The sequence below is a fragment of the Theropithecus gelada genome, chromosome 10 (assembly GCF_003255815.1).
Source record: "Theropithecus gelada isolate Dixy chromosome 10, Tgel_1.0, whole genome shotgun sequence".
Classification (NCBI taxonomy): Eukaryota; Metazoa; Chordata; class Mammalia; order Primates; family Cercopithecidae; genus Theropithecus; species Theropithecus gelada.
Genome location: NC_037678.1, coordinates 84,598,905 through 84,623,748, shown reverse-complemented (window position 1 = coordinate 84,623,748; position 24,844 = coordinate 84,598,905). Strand labels below are relative to the sequence as shown.

Genomic DNA, 24,844 nt, shown 5'->3' with positions numbered 1-24,844 from the left:
TTATAGTTTAGCAAATTTCCAGAGGTTTGGAACCATCTGATGATGCATGGGAGACCAGGGCATTCTCAGTAGCCAGAGTCCTGGAGCCCTCCCCTCCAATTCACCCCACCTTCCAACTCTCATTTCATTAGGTCAGCAAGGTCTGATATTAAAGCAAATAGCTCACATGGAAAGCATTGCTCACATCAGTCATTTTCACCGTAGTACAAAAGCTCTCTGTTCTCTTTGAGATTTCATTCTAAATACTTAACAAAAACACTGTAGACATGGCTCCATAACTTGCCACTCTTGTTCCTCTGCTCATCACCTTAAACTCCCAGTTTTCAGAAAACACCAAGTACTTTCCTATTTCCTTGCCTTTCTCCATACTATTTTCTTATTACAAACACACCCACTTCCCCTTGCTCTTTTATGCTTTATAAAATCCCACTCCTTCATTAGAACCAACAGATACTTCCCTGATTTCTGCCTCTATTTCTTCATAGTACTTTGTGCTTACCCTTAACAGAACACATCAGAGGGTTTTGTCCTATACATATTTGTCTCCTCATCATCCAGTTGAGCTGTTCATGTGAATAATTTCCAGCCTTTGCTTGAATACCTGTCCTGACAGGATACTCACAACCTCAAAGGCAATGCATTCCATTGCCAGCCAATTCTCTTTGTGAAAACATTTCCTCATTATTAGAAACCAAATCTATTTGCCTGATACATGGACCCACTGATTCTCTTCTTACTAGTTCAGTTCATCTGTAGCATAAAATTGCTTCAGATGTGAATAAGGCTTCTCATTCCATGATTAGACACAGATCTTAAATATAAATATTCTGAGAGTGGGCAATACCTTTTAAGGTGTAAATAATTCATTGTAAGGTGTAAATGGCTGGGCATGGTGGCTCATGCTTGTAATCCCAGCGCTTTGGGAGGCCAAAGCAGGCAGATCACTTGAGGCCAGGAGTTCAAGACCAGTCTGGCCAACATGGTGAAACCTTGTCTCTCCTAAAAATAGAAGAGTTAGCCGGGCATGGTGGCACATGCCTGTAATCCCAGCTACTCGCGAGGCTGAGGCATGAGAATGGCTTGAACTCAGGAGGCGGAAGTTGCGATGAGTCCAGATCATGCCACTGCACTCCAGCTTGGGGGACAGAGTAAGACTGTCTCCAAAAAAAAAAGAAAAAAAGTGTAAATGACTGGTAAAAAGTTTTCCGTAAGAATAGAATTGTACAGGATAACTTAATGGTGGGGTTAGGAATACCAAAGATATGAGGAATATAAGGACTTCAAAAATGTGCTACAGTAGAAAGAATACTAGGCTAGGAAATGAAAGATGGGTCCAATGTCTTTATGTTTTCTGAGCTTTGGTTTTCTCATTGGGAAAAGGAATACTTAGCATGATAAGTAGTTCCACTTATAACTGTAATTGCAGAATTTTCTGTGAGAGTGGCCCTGCTCATCTGGGCTGTCTTAAGCCTTTGCTCTGGCTTGGCTTCCTTAGGTCTGGGCAGGCAAAAAGTCACACGTGTCAATGGGCCTCAGCCTCCTGGGGGTTGGGTAGACATTCTTGGTGCCAAAGATACCATGACTTACACCACCCACAATCATGTTAATCAATTAATGAGCCTTTTATTCCCACCTGGGTTGCAATTTTCTTTCCCCTACCTTGAAGTCTTGCTTCACACGGGCTATTTATCACATTTGTATTATAAATGAAGGATGCAGGTAACACATTTTATTATGATTTTATTATATACTCTCTTTTACTAGAATTTTGCAAAGTAAAATATTGAATAAGAACCAACTTCATTTTTCCTAAGTTCCACTCTATAGGACCAGGTCATATTAACAATTGCTTGATGCATAATAATCCGTGACTCAATAAATACTTTACAAAAATAATGCAGTTTTTTTTCTTTTCTTAAAACATAAAAATTAAGATTCCCCAGATTGACCCTCCCCCTCTTTTATATTTATTGGGAATATATTGGTGGAGGAAAAAAATTGTTAAAATAGTATTAAAATAGGTGAAATGAGGTCCATTATCTTTTTCCCATTTGTTTTGTTGTTTTCCTTTGGAAAAGTGCTACTTCCTGTTTTCACGTCTGAACTTGGCTGCAGTCTTCTGAACCTACTAAGACATGAGCAGAAATTCTACTGTTTTGGGGCCATTTAGCAGAATGATAGCATTATGATAATACTGACCTTTTATTTTAAAGCCTATTTAAAATCAGTCCTCAGCTTTGTCCCTAAAATACCATATTCCCTACCCAGTCTGAAGAAGAGACTTTTGGAATCTGAGACTCCAGCAAGGTGCCTCATGACTAAATAACATTTGGTTTAAGGTGGGCGTTTACATGTTTTGATATATTTCTATTGCATTATTTTTAAAGAAATAAATTCCAAAATTCCCTTTCTCTTCCACTTCCCTAAGTCTCTTTCTTTCTGATCTCTCACAGAAGAGATTAGTTTCACCACAACTCCAGAGAAAAGGTTACGCTTAAGTCACATTTGTATTAAATAAGTTATATATAAAAACTGCTTATAACGTTTACAACCTCAGTCTCTTTCCCCCTTAGCCTTTCTTTGAAACTCTGGATCCGGGTGTGAATTGAGTCGCACCCACTGTGGCTTCCAGGTTCTTTTTCTGGCTTCCAAGTGGTCCCCATCCTTCTGCCCACATCGCTCCCCAGGGGTACTTTCAAGGAACTCTACAGATGGCGAGGGCAGCTTCACAAGGCAGTCCCCGGGCGTGGCGCACGCCCCTAGCGTAATGTATGAGAAATACTCATGTGGTATATACAAACATACACGACTGCGGCTAAGAAGGTCTCGGCGCTAGTCGGCAGGTCAGTGCGGCGCGTGTGCGCTCCAGAACCAGAGGTGGCGTCCTCCACCTCATCCCAGTCTCTTTAATACTCCCTGGCCTCTTGGAACTGCTTGATGTAGTCCTCATCCGAGGGGCTCTCTGTGCACTTCTGTCCGTTGTTGGGAGGCCGAGCCTCGTTATACCTGCTCCAGTCACCCTTGCAGATAATCCAGGGCAGGACGTCCACCTTGTAGTGGAGCTCCGCGGAGAACTCGGTGCTGATGAGGTTGGGCGTGCCCGCCCCCTTGCCCCTGGTGATGAGCTGCATATTGTCGCCGTAGCAGCAGTGCTGCGCCGCCAGCGTGGTGCTCTCCAGGGACAGCATGGAGCGGATGCAGTACCGGGCCGTGGGCTTGTAGATCTCCAGCTTCTCCTTGGGCCCACTGGCGTCCTTCCAGCGGAAGTCCTTGCGCTTGATGCGGTCGAAGATGTCAGCCGTGCTGTAGGCTACCTCAGTGGGGTAGGAGCAGGGGCAGCTGGGCAGGTCATTCATCACCTTGTGCATGTACTTCTTTAAGAACTCGCTTTTGCAGCTCATCCAGCGCTCACAGCTGTCTGTGTCTGGAAAAGGCCAAAGAGAAACCCTCTCACCGCATGCACAACCGGCCCACAGGAGGTGCTTCAAGGGGCATGTGACACCAGGCTGCTCCTGAGGGCCCGCAGGAGGACACTAAAGTCAACAACTCGCTAAAGTCAACAACTCCTTTCCTAGAGCCAGAGACCCCTGCAGCCCCCTGGAACCATCAGAGGTGGATGGCTGTTCTCACTTCCCTTGAACTTGGGAACTTCATTATTCACAAGACTTCCTCCAAATGCCCCACATTATATTATAAAATTTTCAGACACACAGAAAAGTAGAGAATATTCTTATACAATGACTACCTATATTTCATCACCTGGATTTAACTATCGTTATCTTTGCTTTATCTTTTAAAAACATTTTGTGGAAATACATAATGTTACCCCTAAATTTTAGTAAGCATCTACAAAAAAGAGGATATTTTCCTAGATAATCATGACCCGATTATCACTCCTAACAAACTTAAGAATTCAGAATTATTTGAATCTCCCCTCTAAATAAGTGATGAGGCCAGGCGTGGTGGCACATGCCTGTAATCCCAGCACTTTGGGAGGCTGAGGCGGGCGGATCATCTTAAAACACTGAGGTCAGGAGTTTGAGACCAGCCTGGCCAACAAGGTGAAACCCCGTCTCTACTAAAATTACAAAATATTAGACAGGCATTGTGGCACGTGCCTGTAATCCTAGCTACTCAGGAGGCTGAGGCAGGAGAATCGCTTGAACCTGGGAGGCAGAGGTTGCAGTGAGCTGAGATTGCACCACTGTACTCCAGCCTGAGCAATAGAGCAAGACTCTGTCTCAATAAATAAATAAATAAATAATAAAAATAAAAAATAAAAATATAAAGAAATAAGTGATGATGTGATGGAAAAGGCCCCAAAGGAAGATTTGTAGGACTCAGTTTTGATTTTGCCACACACGGACTGGTTCCCCCAACCTCTTAACCTTAGGCATGTAACTATCACTGTCTACAAATTCACGGGGCAAGGTGCCTCAAAGAGGAAGGAGCCCGGGGCACTTGCTTTTAGGGATCTTAAGATTTGGATCACAGGCCAGTGACCTGTAGGCCTGGGTCAAAATGTACCCCCAGAGGGGTTGTGTTTGTTTCTTTCAGTATTAAAAATAATTGATTAGTTGCCAATATTTAAGAATTAGTTATTTCAATTATAAATGTGGATCTGTGGTTTTATTTGAAAAACCAAAAGACTGATCTATGCTGGTCCTGCATTCTCCCATGGGAACAACTGATCCTGTGAACAGGTAAATGGTGACCCCTCCATGGACAGGGCCGAAGGTCCCCAGCTCAGCACAGCTCCTACTTCATCCCTTCATTTATGGGTGATCTCTCGGTCCCTCAGTCATCTGATTCCAGGACCTCAGGTTTAGTGTCCTAGTTTGGGTTACCCCAGACCCTGAGACAAAAAGATTCCAGTGAAAATGATTTTTTGGGGAAGTGATTTCAGGAAACAGAGGCAGGGGAGCAGGGGAATTAGATAGAGAAGAGAGAGCAGTTAATGCAGGGTGTGGAGCAAACAAGTAACCACTGTAAGGAACTGGTTACTCCCACTGGGATCTGGGAAACCTCACCCCTCAGCATTTTCCTATCTGAAACAATGTTCAACTTTACCCAAGTCCTGTGATCCTGGAAACAGTGACGATTAGGAGTCCCCCAGCCCTTCTGCATTCTGGAAAACAGCTTACTGCAGAGAACCCCCTTTCCCCATAGGACTTAGAAAAGACTCACAGATGTTTGCTTTGTTCACCTGTGACAAGGCCAGAAGCACAAATTCCCTTTCTTTGCCTCAAAAACTGCTTGTCCTCACTGATTAATTAGGAGAAAATGCATCTTTTTTTGGTGGGGTGGGGAGGGTTGCAGATGGAGTCTCACTCTGTCACCCAGGCTAGAGTGCAGTGGCACGATCTCCGCTCACTGCAACCTCTGCTGCCCAGCTTCAAGCAATTCTCCTGCCTCAGCCTCCCGAGTAGATGGGAATACAGGCACCTGACACTGTACCTGGCTAATTTTTGTATTTTTAGTAGAGACGGGGTTTCACCATGTTGGCCAGGTTGGTCTTGAACTCCTGATCTCATGATCCATCCGCCTCAGACTCCCAAAGTGCTGGGATTACAGGTGTGAGCCACTGCGCCTGGCTGACAAAATGCATCTTAACCAAACTTTGATGAAGCTTCTCTCCTTCACCCAGCTCCCAGGACTTTGGCCCACCCTCAGCCTAAACCAGCACAGCCTCTCCTGAAGGATCCCTTTTGGAAAAAGGCTGGCTTCAGGGTAGAGCATTCTCCAGTCTACTATCTGATCACGCCACCCTTTCATCTCGCTTTCCCTTACTTACTTCTCTATAAAAGGAAACGCTCCTTGCCTAACCCTTGAGATGCTTGCAGACCTTCTGGTCTCATCGTTCATCCCACTGCAGTAATACGGAGATAACATCCCCTACTTCCCTGCAATAATCCTTTGAATAAAGCCTCTCCTTACTGAGTCCAGATTTGTTTTATTGATGGGGATCTGAGTTTTTATCCACCGGCTCCCATTCATCACCAACAGGGGACTGGTCCTGGACTTCCAGCTAGGAATGCCCTGTGCATTCATGTGCAGCTGGGCTCAGGATCAGAGAAAGACCTCAGGCAAAGGCACACAGGGGTTGTCAGTTAGAGGTGCAAGGACATGCTGTGGGTGGAGGGAATGTGGGCTGGTCACCGACAGCCCAGTGAGTGGGCGGGTCATCTGCCCCAGTGAGCTTCGGTGGGTAAGATGAGGCATATCTAAGGCAGCCAACAGTGGTGGAATGTGAGGTGCGTTAAAGGAGGCAAAGGCAAAAAGCCCCAGGGGTGTCCAAAAATGCAAGGTCATTTCTAGCAGGGGACCTCAGGGTTGCTTCAAGGAGCATGTGACACCAGGTTGCTCCTAGGCCATGTCAGGGATATGTGACAGCCACAAGTGTCCCGCTCAGAGCTCCGATAAGGGAACCTGCTGTGGGTGCTTTGCTGACTGGCAGCCTCCAGGTTGCACCTTTGGATCTATCATGATTTTAACATCAAGGCCCTATCTGCCCTCTGGCTGCTCTCAGCCAATGACTGAGCATGGTAGGGGAACCGCCCGAGGGTCTCCTCCAACAGGCAACTTTGCTGGGATTCCCCATCAGCATGGCTGAGCCTGCCTTGCTTTTTTTTGTAGGAGTCGGGCCTGCACCTCGGTCTGAAAGCTCTCCCTGCCTAGTCCTGCTACCTTGCTCTTTATCTTTTCTGGGCGTCTCCTCAAAAAATCTCTTGCATGTCTAATCCCATCATGGTGTCTGGGTCTTGGAGATGTCTCATGGACACAGACTGCAATAGCATAGATGGAGGAAGGGAAAGGGAAGGCTCTCCAGGTAAGCGTTCATGGTGCAAACTAAGGTTATGCAGGAAAAAATCTGCTGGGGATGTCTGGGGCTGAGGCATGACATGTTCAGTTTCATGGCAGCAGAAGGTATAGGAATATAAGATTGTTGGTGTCAGATCATGGCGGTCTTGTTCAGTTTAGGCTGGTTCAGAGGGTACTAGGGACCCACGGAAAGTTTGTAAATGATAGTGAGCTATTAACTGAGCTGTGCAGTCAGAAAATGAATTCAGAGCCGATAATGATGGGGAGGGTCCAGGTGAGATACTCTGGGAGGAAACAGCAGGTGGGATCAGAAGAGGTCAGAGAGTTACAGCTGCCAGGCCTTGGTGGCTGGTGGACTTTGGAGTAAAAAGAGGAAGACATCAGCAGTGACTCCAGCTCTGACCCAGGAGCCTGGGAGGCTGGTGGTGGTGTGGGTAGAAATCACACGGTTAGGATGAGGGGCAGCTTGCAAGAGGGCTTTGGGCACTTGTCAGTGAAACGAGAAAGAGAAAAATGGGGCATGTCTTATGAACTCAGAAAGGCCTGGTGAAAGGCAAAGTGTGGGATCGCATGCTGAACAGCCCGGGATTGAGTTGTAACTCAACTTTCAGGAGCTCTGCGACTTGAGGGAGGTATTTACCTTGCTGTGCTTCAGTTTTCTCATCTCTAATTTGGGCATAAAAATAGCACTCCTCTCAGAAAGTTGCAGAGAGGATTAAGTGGGAGGGAACCTAGAGGGTGCACCCAACAGTGTCTAGGTGCTGCCAGCTGGGATAGGCTGTGGCTGTGGCCTCCTCTCTGAGCAGTCATTGACAAAATGAAAGTTCAATCCTTCCACTCTGCTTGTACTTTTGCAAGCAGTCCCTCACCAAAGGCTCCTCAGTTACCTAACTTGAGTGTGCCATGTTCTTTCCTGCCTGGACCCTGACTGAGACACCATGTCTACTCAGCTCTGGTGTCCTTAGCCACATGCCAGTGTGGCCTTGTGCATCTGTGCTGTGTTCTGCAAAACAGCTAGATGCTGCCTGCCTGTGGGGTGTGATATGAAGAGGCCTGAGAAACTTTCTGCCTCAGAAGAATGCCTTTAAGGTTCTACCACTTTCTGTCAAAGTCTTGCCTTTAAAGTCGTTTTTATTTTTTCAATCAAATGCATTGTATTTGCTGATGATTCCTGTTAAATGCATTTGATCATATGCATGTGAAGGGATTGGAGGGGTGAGGTGAAGGCCCTCGTGACATTGAATTTCCAAACTGCATCCAGTTTGGCTCATAGACATTTCTGATTAGATTTGTTTTTAAAATAAATTTCTATCAAGCATTAAAAAATTAAGATATAATCTGGCAAAATCAAGATTTCAGGTCTCTCTTAGAAACCCAGAACACCTGGCAATACTGGGTGGATATTCATCCATAGTGACCACATCACGGCCGACCCTTTCGATAAAGCTCTTCATTTTGTCACAGACTTTACCATTCTCTACTGCCCCTGACACTGTTTCCCTTCCCTTCCCTTCCCTTCCCCCCCCCCCCCCCCCCCCCCCCCCCCCCCCCCCCCCCCCCCCCCCTCCCCCCCCCTCCCCTCCCCTCCCCTCCCCTTCCCTTCCCTAGATGGAGTTTTGCTATTGTTGCCTAGGCTGGAGTGCAGTGGCGCAATCTTGGCTCACTGCAACCTCTGCCTCCTGGATTCAATGATTCTCCTGCCTCAGCCTCCAGAGTAGCTGGGGCTACAGGCGCCTGCCACCATGCCCAGCTAATTTTTGTATTTTCAGTAGAAATGGGGTTTCACCACGTTGGCCAGGCTGGTCTCGAACTCCTGGCCTCAGGTGATCCACCTGCCTCAGCCTCCCAAAGTGCTGGGATTACAGGTGTGAGTCACTGTGCCCAGACTCATTTTCTTTTCCTCATAGTGCTAGAACCATTATTTTCCTCCAGACTTTCTTTTTGTCTTTCCTTTTATTCTAGATTTGTTCTACTTGGATGCTTACCTGACCCCATTACCTGACCCCAATAGGCATTTGAGGAACCTTTTTTGTTCACCAAATCAGCTCCCAAATAGCTGGGCTATGAAAAAAAAAGGACTCAGGACTGCTAAATTTTGGCTGAGGAGGCAGGGCAGATGTGAAGAGGCTAAGTAAGAACTTTTGGGTGGCTAAAAGATATGGGGTAGAAGGAATTTTACCCTTCTACAATCCTTAAGTATATAGAGAAGCACATGAAGCTATTTTTAAAAAGTAAGCTTGCACCTTGTGCCTGAAGAGTCACTTTCCATTTTGTTTGCTTCACATTTATTGCATTTGCTCTAGCATTTTCTAGTGGACAAGTAGCAGAATGTACCAAAGGTTTATGAAAAATTCTTGCAGGGGATGGAGGTGCAACATTTTGAGAAAATTCCCTCTTCTCCTCCCTCCCTCCCTCTGCTGGAGAACTGAGGGCACCATTTCTTGATTTTCTTGAGGACGCCCAATGAAGGCCGAGTAAGAACAGATTCCATGTGACCTGAGCCCCTGCTATGGGCTTATTCTGTGCTAAGAGGAGAGATGGGTCCCCATCTGCCTCTGGCTGTGAAGACTGCATAGAGAGCAGAGTGAACCCAGAAGCGCTCGGTCCAGTGGAGGAGGCTCAGGACTGTTTTCTCTTGCTTGAAGTATATTCAGCAAGCAAGGCACATGCTGGGAGCACTGGACCCCAGAAAAGGAAAATGAAACATTTACGTGGATCCAAGGATGGTACTGCAAAGGCAAAAGGAATCTCGGAGGCACTAAGTCAATATTTGGATTACAAAAGAAAAACATCTTACCAACTTCAAACAGTTTGGTGGCATTAAACTCCTCGCTTCCCGCAAGCAGACTTACTTCGGTGGCAGCTGTCCTAAAAGTGTCTTCAATTCCTAAATACAGACAAGAGCTCATTTTTCCATCATTATATGGAACGTTATCTCCCCCCCAACAATAACAAAATAAATACACCTGAACAAAGCCTTTTTTGTATTCATTACTACTCACGGGCAGAAACTTGCCAACAGAGGAAACAGTAAAAAGCAGGTAGTAGTGCAGAAACTATATTAAAACCCAAGATACATTGGCAGCATGAAATCAGATCCAAATGTGCCTGAATGAGTCCTTAGGAACTCACTCACTGGGCCCGCGGATGGGGATTTGGGCAGTGGGGGACACATGCGAGGATGGTGTCAGGGTGACGAACTAAACCAGAGGCAACAGAACGTAGTGGTTAATATCTTGTTCTTAATGACTGACTGTGAGAGTTGAAATCATTACTAGCCACGTGACCTTGGGGCAGCCAGTGAACTTTTGTGTGCCTCAGTTTTTACATCTGTACATGGAGAGAACAAATTGCCCTACCTCCTAGAGTTGAAATAATGAAATGAGTTGGTGTAAAGAAAGTGCTTAGAGCAGTAAGTGGGAAGTGTTAGGTGATAGTTTTCCCTTGAATATCTGTCTTGCTCATTCTTTGTCTAGCTCACTGAGGGTGCTACAATGCATAGCCAAGAAGAGTTAGGTCATATTCTAGGACATTTAGCATTGTTGATGATGCTTCAGAAAGAAAAAGCTGGGCTTCCCATAATTTGCTCTGAGGAACTGAACCCAGCTCTACTCAAACTTACTGGCTCACCCAAATGGCCACCCCAACCAAGCTTCCTTTACAAGCAGGAATCCGGTGCAAGCTAAAGCAATAAGAAGAGGAGAGAGTGAGGCGCTGCAGTAACATTTGCTGATGAGCCTTGGCCTTCCCTGCTGGTTTACCTGACTTGATTTCCGTTAAGGAGCTCTCTCTGATTTTATGTGAGGCACCTCAAACTCATTTGCAGGGTTGACCTACAGGACACACTTTTACAGTGTAATAACTGCCAGGCCGAGGAGACTTTGCCCCATGAGTCTTTCCAGGAAAGCTGGGAATCAACGAATCAAACAAGGAAAGAGATCCTGAAAAAGGAAATCCTTCATGTTCCAAGGGAGCCCAGAAAAGCTGCAATAGCCAGGAACTGAGAGGCAGAAAGGATGGAAGGAGGGTGAGGACAGACGAGAAGAAAAGGTATGAAGAGGGCTCCTGGTCACACTGCTCTCCGCGGTGACAGAAAACAGGAAGGAAACATTTGTAAATGGAGGCAGAGGGGAGCCTTCCCCTGACAAGGCACCTAAATCTACCACTTTGAGTCTGGATGGGAGCTCTGGAAGAGAAAACAACAGGCAAGCCCCCAAACCTTGACCTCAAATGCTATCTGTGTCCAATGACAGCACTGTCTGATTCCAATACCCTTCTCTTGGCAAAGACCAAAGAGTTTAATGATTAAGAATATTAACTGTGTAATCAGACTGTCCGGATTCAAATTCCAGGTTGATCACTTGCTGTCTGTGTGACTCTAGGCAAGTTAATCCTCTATGCCTCAGTTGCTACAGCTGTCAAATGGATACAATTGTAAATACCTATTTCATAAAGTTATTGTGAAAACTAAACAAAATAATACCTATAAGGGCTTTAGCCATTTGCTTGATTCTTAAGTACTCAAAATATCTTCTTCATCATCATCTATTTTATTTTTTCTTCTTTACCTTTATTGTCATTTTCTTTTGCCTCATATTTTTACCTTCATCATCATCTTCTTTTACTTCATATTCTTCTTCTCTTTTTCATTTCCTTCCTGTTTCCCTCTCCGTCCTCCTCATATTGTTATTATTTATTGCTTTTTTCTACACACCCAGATTCCACCCACCAGGCTTCCAGCTCAGCTCATCCTAATGAGCATGGGAAAGTCAGGAAAAGCACCGTAATGGTTGCTCCACTGTTTTGAAATCCTGACATGGATTTAATGTGTCGGTAATCTATTGCTACACGGAACAAAGTATCCCAAAGTTGGTGGCTTACAACAACAACCGTTTATCATTTATCATGATCCTGTGGCTCAAGAGTTCAGGCAGGGCCACTGGGTAGGTACTGTGCTCCTAATGGCATGGCTGACATGGAGCCAGAACTGCCACTTCTTGCATTTCAGTCCCGTTTTCTACATGTCCCCTTTTGCTAACATACACATTGATTCCAATCTGATTCTTCCTCCCTCTCCTCAGAAACGCCTTTGTGGTTTCATTTGTCCTTTGTTCCAAATGTCTCTGGTTGGAGAACAGAGTGTCTAGAGGTAGAAAAAGGAAGTCTGGGGTGCGGGGATCAGATTTTCTGTCTCTGAAATTTTTTTCAGCCAAAGCCATTTGGAATGTGTGGTTTCTTGAAAGGCTCTAAGATATTATTTTAGGCTGGTATTCTACCTGGCAATGGGAAATACACAGTAAGACTATACACCAGGAGTTACTAAGCTTTTTGGTAAAGGGTCAGAGGGTAAATATTTTAGGTTTTGTGGGTCACATATGGTCTTGGTTGCAGCTTCCTCCTCCTCTTCCTCCTCCTTCCCTCCTCCTCCTCCTCCTCCTTTTTCTCCTCCTCCTTCTCTTCCTCCATGCCCTTCTCCTTCTATTCTTCTTCCTCCTCCTTCTCTTTCTTATTCTCTTCACAACACTTTAAAAATGTATGGGACACACAAAAACAGTTCTCGAGCCAGACCTGGCCATAGTTTGACAACCACTGTTATAGTCAATCACAGTTATTGTTGACTCTCAACATGACCTCTCACCAAGTGTGCAATTAGTTTAGTTTTTGAAGCACTGACAATGCAGTATAAAGTGATAGTTGACTACCAAGATGCCCCAGGTTGTGCCGCTGGGAGCCTTTGGCAACTCTGGTATTACCGATGGAGCTGTGTCTTTTTCCTGTAGATGGCTGTCAAGCCTCTCATCCTGGCTTCCTCATCAGACCATGAGTGTCTGCCTTCTGTTTCTCTTCAAGGCACAACAAATCCCACATCAAAAACCCAATCTAACCAGAGTCCCTCCTCTAAATTAAATAAGTACAATGCAGCATTGTCTTTTAGGTCAAGGCCACTGCAATTGTGCATAAGACTCAGAAAATCCATTCAGCTCATCAATTATCTCCTGACTCACTCTGGTCAGAAGTCTTATTAGAAAAGTGGTTACATCTTGGCTCACGCCTATAATCCCAGCACTTTGGGAGGCCGAGGCAGGCAGATCACAAGGTCAGGAATTTGAGACCAGCCTGGCCAACATGGTGAAACCCCTTCTCTACTTAAAAAAAATACAAAAATTAGCTGGCCATGGTGGCATGTGCCTGTAATCCCAGCTACTTAGGAGGCTGAGGCAGGAGAATTGCTTGAACCCAGGAGGTGGAGGTTGCAGTGAGCCAAGATTGTGCCACTGCACTCCAGCCTGGGCGACAGACAGAGACTCCATCTCAAAAACAAACAAACAAAAACAACAACAACAACAACAACAACAAAAAGAAAAGTAGTTACATCTTTTAAAAAGACAATTTTACTAAGTTTTTAATAATAAATTAAAAAGCTTTCCCCTTGAACTTGGAGCTACACACTCAGGTAAACGCACCTGGACAGTTTGGATGGTCACAGGTCCTCGATTCCGTTGCAGTGCATGCGTAGCCGCAAGACCGGGTCCGTTTCTGGTTGCCGTTCCCACAGGTAACACTGCAGACAGACCAGAGACTCCAGTCACCCTCACCATCTGTGGAATCTGGAAGACAGCCAGGGAGATGCTCATCAACTTTGGCCAAAGAGTCTCCCAATCTCCCCATCAAGCAGCCTGTCAATTATTCACCTCTATCATTCTTGCTGTGGGAGGGGGTTGCTGGAGAAGACTTTTAAGCTGGAGCTAAAAGGTTTATAGCTCCAGCATTCATTTAGGTATCAGCTTTGTGACAGCAAGGAGGTTTTGGGCACTGTGGTGATCTGTACATCCCTAGAAGGTGCCCAGAAAATGCTTACTGAGAATGCATACATTTGCACAGCATGGGATTATATGCTAGGCAGATTCCAAGGGTAACCGCCCTCAGTTCCTTCTCTCTCTGTGCTTATAGCCTCTCATTGACATACAGAGAGAAAGAGAGAGAGAGAGGAGAACCTATTTTCTCTAGAACTTGGGCTGGCCTTGACCTTAAGGCCTGGCAGCTTCTGGCTTTTGCTGTGGGGAATCCAGTTACTGTGAAAGAGGCTCATGCCAGACCTGTGAATTACGGGGCATCTCATGGAAAGAGAGGAACCACATGAAGGACCATGGAGACACCACACATGGGAGCAAAGCCTTCTCAAGCCTTCTGGCCATTCCCAGTGGACAGCTGAGTGCAGCTGGTGCCATTAGGAGCACAGTACTTACCCAGTGGCCCTGCCTGAACTCTTGAGCCACAGGATCATGGTAAATAATAAACGGTTGTTGTTTTAAGCCACCAACTTTGGGATACTTTGTTCCGTGTAGCAATAGATTACCGATACATTAATGGTGAAGCTAGAAATCATCCCTCAAGGTCATTACTCAACATGCATCCAGTGAATACCTATTGAACCCTTTTTGTATGTCAGGCACAATTCTAGGTATATGAGATATACTATTAAGTACAACTTTCAAAGATCTCTGCCCTGGAGGAACTAATATTTTACTGAGAAAAGAGAAACACTTATCAATAAACACATAAAATAAGGGAATTAGATGGCATGTTAGAAATTGATGAGTGCTGTGCAATAGGCCAGGAAATAGGGGCCTTGGGGATGAGAGGTGTGGGAGAGGTTGGTACCCTATTGATATGTTTGGCTCTGTCTCCCTGTCTCCCCACCCAAATCTCACCTTGAATTGTAATAATTCCTATGTGTCAAGAGCGGGGCCAGCTGAGATAACTGTATCATGGGGGCAGTTTCCCCATGCTGTTTTCGTGGCGGTGAATAAGTCTCACGAGATCTGATGGTTTTATAAATGAGAGTTCCCCTGCACAAGCTCTCTCTTGCCTGTCACCATGTAAGACATCCGTTTGCTCTTCCTTTGCCTTCCGCCATGATTGTGAGGTCTCCCCAGCCATGTGCAACTGTGAGTCCATTAAATCGCTTTCTTTTATAAATTACCCAGTCTCGGATATGTCTTTATAAGCAGTATGAGAACAGACTAATACACCTATCAAACTGAGTTCCTCTTACCAAAAGTAGAGTCCTGGAGTGGTAGGACGCCTGGTTCAAGGTCATTGGTTGACAGAAGGGAAAGCAGGGCTCTAGCACCAAGCCCTTCTCTCTAAAGCATGATTCTTTCTGCAGTACCTCTGCTCTGCGACAGTTTCTCCTGGTTCACCCCGATCTTCCTATGGCCTCGGGGCCTCTGCTGGTGCCAAGTGTGGAGCTAAAGGCATGCCCCTTGCCGAGAGGGAGTGCCCTCTGTTCATAGCAGGTTGTGGCGATTGTTATTACATAGGCCTGGCAGGAATGTAGTCCACACATGCTTCTACCTGATCTGTGGGCCCGTGCCAGCCTTCCAGGCTGTTGTTTACGTGGCGTTCACTCTGAACATGCCTCAGGCAATCACAGAGCTGCGGAGCCTCCTCAGTCCACTAAGCGGAATTGGAGAAGTGGGGTGGTGGGGGGTGGATTTCATGGTTGTGTCCTCCTTCCTAACTCTGAGTGGAGAGCTTGCTCCCATCTCATCTGCCCCTGGGGCCCCATCTATTTTCCTCCCGATCCCCAAAAAAGAATTTTTCTGAACTTTGATTTTTGTCCTAAGAAATGGTTTTCCAACCACACAGCTAAGCAGATATTTGGAACTACTGCTCTGTGTCAGAAAATTGGGTTGCTTCCCTGGCATTAGCTTCTTTCACCTCCACCATCTCTTATTAGGCATCACACAGAAGGACTGGAAAGACAAGTTGCTTCTGGATGGAGAAACCACTGCGGTAGGGGCAGTCACTGCTCCCACTGAGAACTTTGCAGTCTAGTGTCTCTCTGTCACCTCCCTAAGAGCACCAGAGAGGTGCCTGGAACAAGCACACAATTGCACACTTGTCAGAGAAGCATCCAGGTGACGCGGGTCATACGCACATGAGCACACACCCAGTCACATCCTGCACGCACCACTGAGGCCAGATTTTGTTAAAGGGAATAACAGCTAAAAAAAAAAGTCAAAAGTAAAGATTATAATGTTTTTTATTCATAAAAAGGGGGAAGTGAGTAAGTCAGAAGAAGTCTTATTAAATCCCCTAGGGAGAGTTTGCATCACCTGTGGGGTGGGTACCAGCATAAGACATAACCCAATGATGCCAAGTAGTGTCCTTGGCTTTGCAAAAGCAAAGGGACCTCCACTATCCAGAAATCTCATGCAGCCTTGCCTCTCCATTATCGCAATTAGCAAATTTGGAGAGACATCACCCCTGAGTTTTGAGATTTTAGCATTAAACTCTCTATAAGACTTGTGTTGGAATCCCTGCATGAGGTGATTTCTTGTTATAGTTTCTTGGATCTAAATTATTAAACATTAATATTGCGTCAGATTATGTGAAAAATCACACCCATAATTCCTCTTTCCAAATCCATTCCCTTGGCTACTCCCCTCTCAGGCTGATTCCAGGATGGGCCACATGACTTGCTTTGGCCAATGGGATAATAGCAACTAGGATGCCAGCTGAGGTATACAAAGTGCCCATGCATTTCCTCTTGCTGCAGGGAACTCTTCCACCAAGCGTGAAGGGCCTAGGCTAGCCTCCTGGAGTGGGAGGGACCAGTGGAGAGAGGCCCCAGCCATCTCAACACAGCATCTACACAACTGGGCACCCCTCATTGTGAGTGAGGCCAGCCTAAACCATCCAGCCCCAGGCAAGCCAGACCAGACCAGACCAGAAGAGTCCAGACAACCCACGGACTCATGAGAGACAGAACTCTTTCGTTCCTTTAATTTTGCAGGTGGCTTTTCTTTCTTCCCCCCACCCACCCCACCTTTTTTTTTTTTTTGGCTATTTCGGAGTTTCACTCTGTCACCCAGACTGGAGTACAGTGGCATCATCATGGCTCACTGCAGCCCTGAACTCCTCAGCTCAAGCAATCCTCTTGCCTCAGCCTCCTGAGTAGCTGGGACTACAGGCATGTGCCAACATGCCTGGCCAAGGTTTTCAATGTAGAGATGAGGTTGTTGTCCAGGCTAGCCTTGAAATCCTGGCCTCAGGCAATCCTCCTGCCTTGGCCTCCCAAAGTGCTGGGATTACAGACATGCGTCACCATGCCTGGCCTGGGGGTGGTTTTCTAAGCAGCAAAAGCTAACTGTTACAAATACCCCATAAAATCCTCCCTAAAATATGCTCTCTAGACAGCTGCCAGACTCTGAAGCCATTAAGGATTTATGATTGCAGTAAGTGGCTTTCTCCACGTCTTTCTTTTAAATGCTCACAAAGCCATTTTATTTCCAAACTTTTTTTTCATATGGGTCCCCCAAAGTTAGGCATGGAACTCGCCATGTGGTTAATTATTTCTATTGAGGCTGGCAATGAAGTGAAACTGCCTCCTAGGAAGAAGTGTGTATGTGAGCTCACTCCCCTGAAGCTTTCACAGCACATGGGCCCACATCAACGTCCCAGCAAAGACCCTCCTCTTGGGGATTTCTATTTGTTTAATGTCTTCAAAGAACAGAAAGGGAATTTCTGACAGGTACAAATCATTGAGGGCAGTGCTCCTTTCTGCTGTAATAAAACAAGCCTGTTCTCAGTTGCTCACCTACCAGGGGCCACTGCTCAGAGCAGAAAATCAATGTGAGCAGCTATAATCGCAAATATAATGACAACGGCAGGAGAAAACAGTTCCTGGGAGCACTTATATGGTGCTTTGACAGCCACTGGCTGTGACATCAAATAACTCAAGGAGGAAAAAGAACTATCCCGAGTGCAGTGGGCTGAGAGCTGGGTTTCAAGGATGCCGCTGGAGTTTTAAAGTAGTCCTTTCATAGTTTCAGGGCACTAGAGTTCTGTGGGCCAGTCACAGTGGTGGGGCAACTGAAGTGACTTGGGTCTTGACTTGGCCACTAGTAAACCTGCACCATTAATCCAAGATGACAGTGTCTAAGTAATCCAAGATGACAGTGTCTAAGTAATCCAAGATTACTGAGGGCCTGCTTTAACCAGCTGCCCTGTCTATCTACTGATTTAACTCCTACAATAACGCTGTGAGGTAGGTGGAAACATCCTCTTTTTATGGACAAGAAGACTGAGGCTCAGAGAGGTTAGGGTACTTGCCTAAGGTCACACAGCTCAAACTTGGCTGAGCTGGAATTAGATCTAAGACGTGTCTGCTCCTGCCATATCCTGTTCCATAGCTTGGTATTATTCTAGCAGTTTTGATTCTGGCCCAAGTTGCTCTGTCTTTAAGATACCCACTTATGTGGCCATAATTCAACATTATAAAGAAAAACCACTGAAAAAAAAAAATCACTGTGAAATCTTCTATTAAAATAGGATCATGACCAGTTAGAGAATTTCAAAGAACTGAGTCCTAACCCAAGTAACAATAAGCAGTACCTACGTAATTTCATTATGTGGGCTATTCTAAACAGTTCCAGAAATGGAATACTACTGTTAGACCAAAAAAATATTTATTTGGAACTCTCTCTTTGCCCTGGATACCCCAAGTATCTACACAGAAAGGATTTAAAATGCAGCATCTCAAACACATACTTTCCACAGCTGAGCTGACTCACAGCATCATCACATGTGTTTTCATCATCACAAGTGAGGTCTGTCTTCTGTTGTGTATTTTGTAATTTATTCTACAGATGCCATTGTATCCTATATGTATTTCACCTAGGATTTTTAGGAATACTCCTTGCGGACAAATATTTAAATTCTTACTAAAAATTCTACCTTCAAAACTCTGAGATCTATCTCCTCCATGAAGGCCAGCTCCTGTGGCAATTTTAGCCTGTCTCCGACAAGGCTGCAAGCCGCAAGATACAGTGACTTGCACTGCTTTGCTGTTGCATGAACCTCTCCTTCCTGGGTGATATGTTCTCTTTCTGTTTCCTCCACAACAGCACCCAATATAGGGATAAATACTTAGAAATTGCTCCAAGTTTCCTGTTGACTGCAATAAAAGTGGGTCTGGGGGATAAAAATCCCAGCACTTTTGGAGGCTGAGGTGGGAGGACTCCTTGAGCCCAGGAGTTGGAGGCTTTGGTGAGCTCTGATCGCACCACTGCACTCCAGCCTGGGCAACAGGGCGAGACCCATGTCTTTAAAAAAAATTAAATAAATAAAAATAAAGAAAACAGAAAGAAAAGGGGAATTCTCAGTTTATCTGATGCTGTATGGAATTCTGGAAAAGATGAATTCCAGAATGTGGACTATTCTGGTACGCAATGATCACTCATTCATTCATTCTGCCAAACGCTACTGAGCACCTACAATGGGCACAGAGTTCTGCTACTCAAAGTGTGGTCGGAGGGCCAGCAGTCTCAGTTTCACCCAGGCTTCTGCCCTTTTCTTACACCTACTGCATCGAAGGTGCATTTTAACAAGCCCCTGGGGCTATTCATGTATGAAAGTCTGAGAAGCACTGCTTTAGAGGTACTGTACAGAACACGACTTTATTTATAAAGCAGCAATCCCGATGTCCAGTCTAATGATGGGGAAGATACTAGGATGTACTTTGAAATAATACAGGATGGGAGCTTCTCCATGGCCCAGGCATGCTGTGAGCTCCTGATGTGGGGAGCTCAATGGTACTCTAGGTCTAGGAGGCTGGGGGTGCAGGTGGCTGAGGTAGCCACAGTAACTGCCGTAGAGCAAATTCTAGCCTCAAGATGGAAATAGAGGGGGTGTTCTTAATGCTCATAAATCCAGCAAACTGTACTCTGTAAAAGCTTTAGATGAAAAAGTTGGTTTCTAGTGATGGTCTTCAAACTTCAGTGTGCAAGAGAATCATCTGGTGACCCTGACTGAAAAAGGAAAGAAACAAAGACACAAACAACAACGGACTCCAGGTGTCACTTCTAGACCTTCTCATTCAGGAGATGGAAAGCAGTGGCCTTCAACCTGGGCTGAACACTGAAGTCATCCTTGGAGCTTTAAAAGACAACGATGCCTGGGACCCAACCCCAGAGATCCCAATTCACCTGGTCTGGGGAGAGGTCTAGGCATCGGGATTTTAAACAATTCTCCAGGTGAGTATAATGAGCAACCAAGGTGGAGAACAATTCATCTCAAACAGAGGTGCTCAATGCAGCAGAGTGCCTGGGGGCCTTGTTCAAACATATTTCTGGGTCCTATTCCAGAGTGTCTGACTTAGTAGGTCTGGAGTCAGGCTTGAAACAGTTGCATTTCCATGTGATGCTAGTGGTGCTGGTTCTGGGGGCCACACTTTGAGGACTATTGGTATATAGGGAGAGGGTTGCGGCTCAAGATTGGCATTTTTAAACATGCAGCTGAATGATTCTGAGGCCAAGTGTCTGAGCTCTACTCTCAGAAACAATGTTCTGTGTGGGGTAGGCAAACAGGTGAAGCCACAAAAGCTGTGCAATGTCAGGCTGGCATCAAGCGGTCCTCTGTGCTTCTCTCATTCAATGGCACTGATCTTTTCCTCCCATTCCTATCTTCCAACCTAAGCACTCATTTCTAGATCCTTCTGCTGTCCTAAAGGGTGTGCGACTTTTTTCCCCAGAAAGGCAGAATTGTATAGTGGTCAAGAGGACAGATTCTGGACCCAGACTGCCTGGGGTGAGTCTCAGGTCTTAGCCCTCCAGGTTAAGTTGCTTACGTTTTCCAGGCTTTAGCTTTCCCACCTGTAAAGTGCAGTATCTGCCTCAGAGAGCTGATTAAATGAAATAATATATGTGAAATGCCATGAACAGGGACTAGTGCATGGTAAGTACTATTTAAATGTTGGCTATTATCCCAAGTCCGCCCTCTTGGAAAGCAGATAACTCGACTTCCTTTGGGAAAGGTGAAGGTTTCATGAGCCCGCTGGCTGGAGGGGATATAGAGTTCTCTTTCTGTTACCCTAGCATTTGATGTACATCTCTACCATGGTGCTATTTTGCTCTATTGTTTAATTTTCTCCCTTGATCCACAGATTGGTGAGATCTGTTTTGGGGACAAACTATGCCTTGCTCATTTTTGTACCCAGCATAGTGCTGGACACAACATTTGCTCTTAATAAATGTTGGTTGAACAACTGATGATGTGGCAAAATAATATTTTTGTTTTGCTGTTTTGGAAGTTGCTTAGAATTCTCTATTAATGAGAAGAAATGAGTCTCTAACACACAACTGGTCTGTTGAAAAATGGGGATAAAGGTTAGCATGCAAATGGTACAAGACAAGTCATCCTCTTCATACACTGCTCACTCCAAACTCCACTGATGGTGAAGCCACAAGAAAAGCATGATGATGGGTGCATTTGTAAGACATTAAATATTCTTATAACAAACTGCCTGATTCCCCACTAAAACTGGCCAGATGCTTGCTAAATTGGTTTCCTCTTTTTCTTGGACATACATAGAACACATTTCCCAGCCGCCCTTGCACCAAGGTGGGTACATGTGACCAGGTCTTCCCAACAGAATTTCAGTAGATCTGATGTGTGTCACCTCCAGGCCGAGGGCCTTACAAGTGTGTGTTCCTTCTCCAAGCTCCCTTTCTTTCCCTGGACACCAGCTGGACACAGAATATCCACGGGATAACTCTCAGGCCCTAACAGTTGGTGGAACTCCAAAATGGGAGGAGGCTGGATCCCTGAATGATTGAGTGGAGCAGAGTTCTCCTACCCTGTCTCCCGTCCCAACTCAAGTGAGAAATGAATTTTTATTATTTTAACTCACTGAATTTGGAAGGTATTACCTCACTTATCCTACTCCCAAAACACAGGAAACCAGAAGTCCCAACTTGGAGTTTTGAAATTTATTGGGGGAAGGGTTACTTTGAAGACCTGAGACATACCCGTTCGTGTGGATTCCCAAGGACCACTCCACTGCCAATATAAAACATAACACAGTTGCCTGGTCAAAGGAAGCAGCCGTATACATCTCTTTCACTATACTGATTTTCAGGATGAATTTTTACAGTAAAAAATACAAGCAAGTTTATTGGATAATTTCTTCATTTTTAGAAATAAAACTGAAATTTGAGGGGTGGGGAAGGCAGAAAGAACCCCAAAGATCCTAAAAAAATTCTCTCTTAAGATAATTGGTATAGTGATTATGATTTGATTTAAAATTATAATCTTTCCAGAAAAATGTGGCTGCTGGTGCCTCCTTCGGGCTTCTGCGGAACAGAGCCTTTGTGAGGTTTGCCTCACAGAAGACCAAAAGCCACATGCTCTAAGCAGGGCTTTGCTTGGCTCCATGTCCAAGGCATCATCCTCATTTATTCTTCCCACCAATTTTATATTACTGGGTGGTAAACTCACCATATTCTGGCTGCTCTTTGGTTTCAAAAGTCCGGTGGCCTGGGGCTGTATGGTCCCACCCCCTGGGGGGGTTGAGGAAGTTGCTGTCATCTGAGGTACTGTCGTACTTGTAGTCCTGGTCCCCGCTGTTTGCCCTGGCCAAGGACAGGGACCTCTGCCACCAGGCCCGCCAGTCGGGGGATGGGACTGACCAGCTGGGCTTATTCTCCGGATGCTGATCTTTATCTGCTTCAGAGTCAGGACCGTCGACCACCTCTATGGTGACCTGAAGAATTCAGAACAGGCCAGGGTCAATGTGGAGTCAATAGCCTCCAAGCTACGTGACCCTTGGAAGAAAGTCTGAGAGGGCAGAGGAAAATGATGGATGCATCCCTTGTGAAGGAAAGCTGAGACCGCATAGTGATACAAATGGAAAACCTCCAGGGATGGTCCACATGAATTCCACGACTAGATGGAATATGGCCTCGGGTTGAGAGGGGAAAATTCATCACTGGAGTCCCTGATTTACTGATGACTAAAAACTTAATAGCTGGAAACAATGACTGTTGGATTGCTGTGGGTTAGGAATTTGAGTAGAGCTGAGCCTGGAGAGTTTGTCTCTCCTCCATGTGGTATTGAGAAGCCCTTCATTCAGGAAGTAAACACGTACTATATTTGTTCCTGAAGTGATACCAGAATAACCATATTATAATAAAACATATCATTTATGAACACAAACTCTGTACCAGGCACTATCCTAAATACTCCACCTATATTATTTAACTCTTGTAAAGACCTCCCATCCATGTTTGCGTGTGCCACATTTCCCACTGAGAGAGGTGGAGCCCATTTCTCCTCCCTGGAGATCTGTATTGGCCATGTGATTCACTCTGTCCAGCAGAATGGATAGGAGTGGAATGGTGACGGATCTTAGCAGAAGCCTTACAGCTTCCATTTTCATTCTCTTGGAATGTTCTAACCGCTATGCAAGGAAGCCTAGCCTAGACCACTACGTGTGTAGAGACTATGTAAAGAGAGAGGTTGCATGGAGAAGAACCAAGGTCTCTCAGCCCATGTCTAGCTCTGAGGGCTCAGTCATGTGAGTAGGGCCATCGTGGATCTTCCAGCCTCAATTGGGTCACTCCAGCCAACACCACATGGAGCAGAGACAAGCTCTCCCAGCTGAGTTCTAGTCAAATTCCTGACCAACAGCAATCCCGTGGTCATTGTCTCAAAGTATTAAGTTTTGAGATGACTGCCAGGTAACTTTTACAACCAGGGAAAACTGGTGCACAGAGACATCAACAACTTGCGTAAGGTCACAGGGCTAGTAAGTGGCAGACATGGGGAGTCTGGTTCTAGAGCCCATGTTCTCCCTAACTTTGCCACACTGTCTCTCAAAAAGTAAGTGACAGAGCTACTGTCCCCTCATGAGACCAAAGAAACAACAAGACCACAGGTGCAGGTGGGGGTTGGTTGCTTCAGGGTGTACAGAGACATAAGTACAAGCTCCTCAAGACCAGGCTTTCCCAGCTACGATTTTCACTCACCCCATGGTTTATCCCTAGACTGCACACTCCTCAACCAGCCCTTAGGGTCAGAGCAGATAGTCCTGGAGCCAAAGCTAGAACTTGTTCTCAGATTTACGAAAGTCTCATTTTGAAGTCTGTCACGGGGCTGGAAGAATGAAGCTTCTTGGTTCCAAGAGACAATCAACGTAGAAAGACTTGTTTGAAAAACAGAATAAAAGACGCATTGGGTTCCTTTAGCCATCACATAGCTCTTGCAACACCCCCTGGATGAGCTATGTGCAAATGAATCAGAAACATGCGCTCCAAGTAATCAACCCAAGATGTACTGGGCAGATGCATTTCCAGTTTTGCCCTAACCTGACATCTGAGAGAGTTGCTGAGATGCTCTGCCAAATTGCACCGGGGTGTGCCCATCCCTGAGACAAATAGCCCCTTCCTTTTGTGTTAGGAATGGGGAGGTTTGAATTCTGCTCACTTCAAAGGATGTTGCCCAGCCAATGGGCCGGGGCTGTGGTTTTGTGGAGTCTGGACACACGATCAAGAGGGTGACTTTCAACCCCAGAGTCTACTCAGGTTGCAGCAGGCCAAGTGCACCTTTCTCCTCTGTCATGGGACACCTAGAAGGGCACTGCTAGCTTTACCCCATGCCACCACCCTTACTCCAGTCTTGTAGGCACCCTTTGCATATTTGTAAATAATTGTGGAGCTTTTCAGTAATCCCAAAAGTAAAAAACAAAAAACAAACAAACAAACAAACAAAAACAAAAGGGGGAAAGAAAAGCAAAAGAATACATCATACATCTTGTATCATTGCTATTTGCTGGAATGAATGGTCGTGGGAGAGTAATGGTAACAGGGACCCACACAGAAGCTTAGAAAGACAATTGGAGAAGGAGCACACAGCTGGGTAGAGCCGAGCCAAGCTGGGCAGTGACAGGGCAATGCTGAGCCTTTGGAGACATAACCTTTCTTCTCTGCAGCCCCATCTCCCTCTGCCTGCAGACGGAACAACTGAGCTGCAACAATCGTCTGCAAGGCTAGTAAGGGTCTTGGAGGGGAGAGGCTGCCAAGAGCCAGGCAAGCCTGCAATTATGGTAATGAAATCAGTCTCTGGGTAGGAGATAAGAGGGAATGTGCCCAACACTTTTGGTATTCCATTTGTATTCAGACTGGAGTCAAAGGGATTGCTTAAACAAAACGTGCCCTGCAATTTCTCCAAGCTGGGA

At 45.6% G+C, this 24,844-nt stretch overlaps 1 protein-coding gene across 1 annotated transcript in view; it reads right to left on the bottom strand.

Moving 5' to 3' along the window:
• Positions 1–1,723: 1,723 nt before the first annotated feature.
• Positions 1,724–24,844, bottom strand: part of ISM1 (isthmin 1) — a 77,426-nt gene continuing 54,305 nt past the window's right edge. The window contains exons 3-6 of the mRNA XM_025400756.1: positions 22,108–22,372; positions 13,287–13,430; positions 9,620–9,709; positions 1,724–3,424 (exon numbers count right to left, since the gene is read on the bottom strand). Coding sequence (XP_025256541.1) covers positions 2,907–3,424; positions 9,620–9,709; positions 13,287–13,430; positions 22,108–22,372 — 1,017 coding nt within the window. The 3' untranslated portion in view covers positions 1,724–2,906. The remainder of the gene's footprint in view (positions 3,425–9,619; positions 9,710–13,286; positions 13,431–22,107; positions 22,373–24,844) is intronic.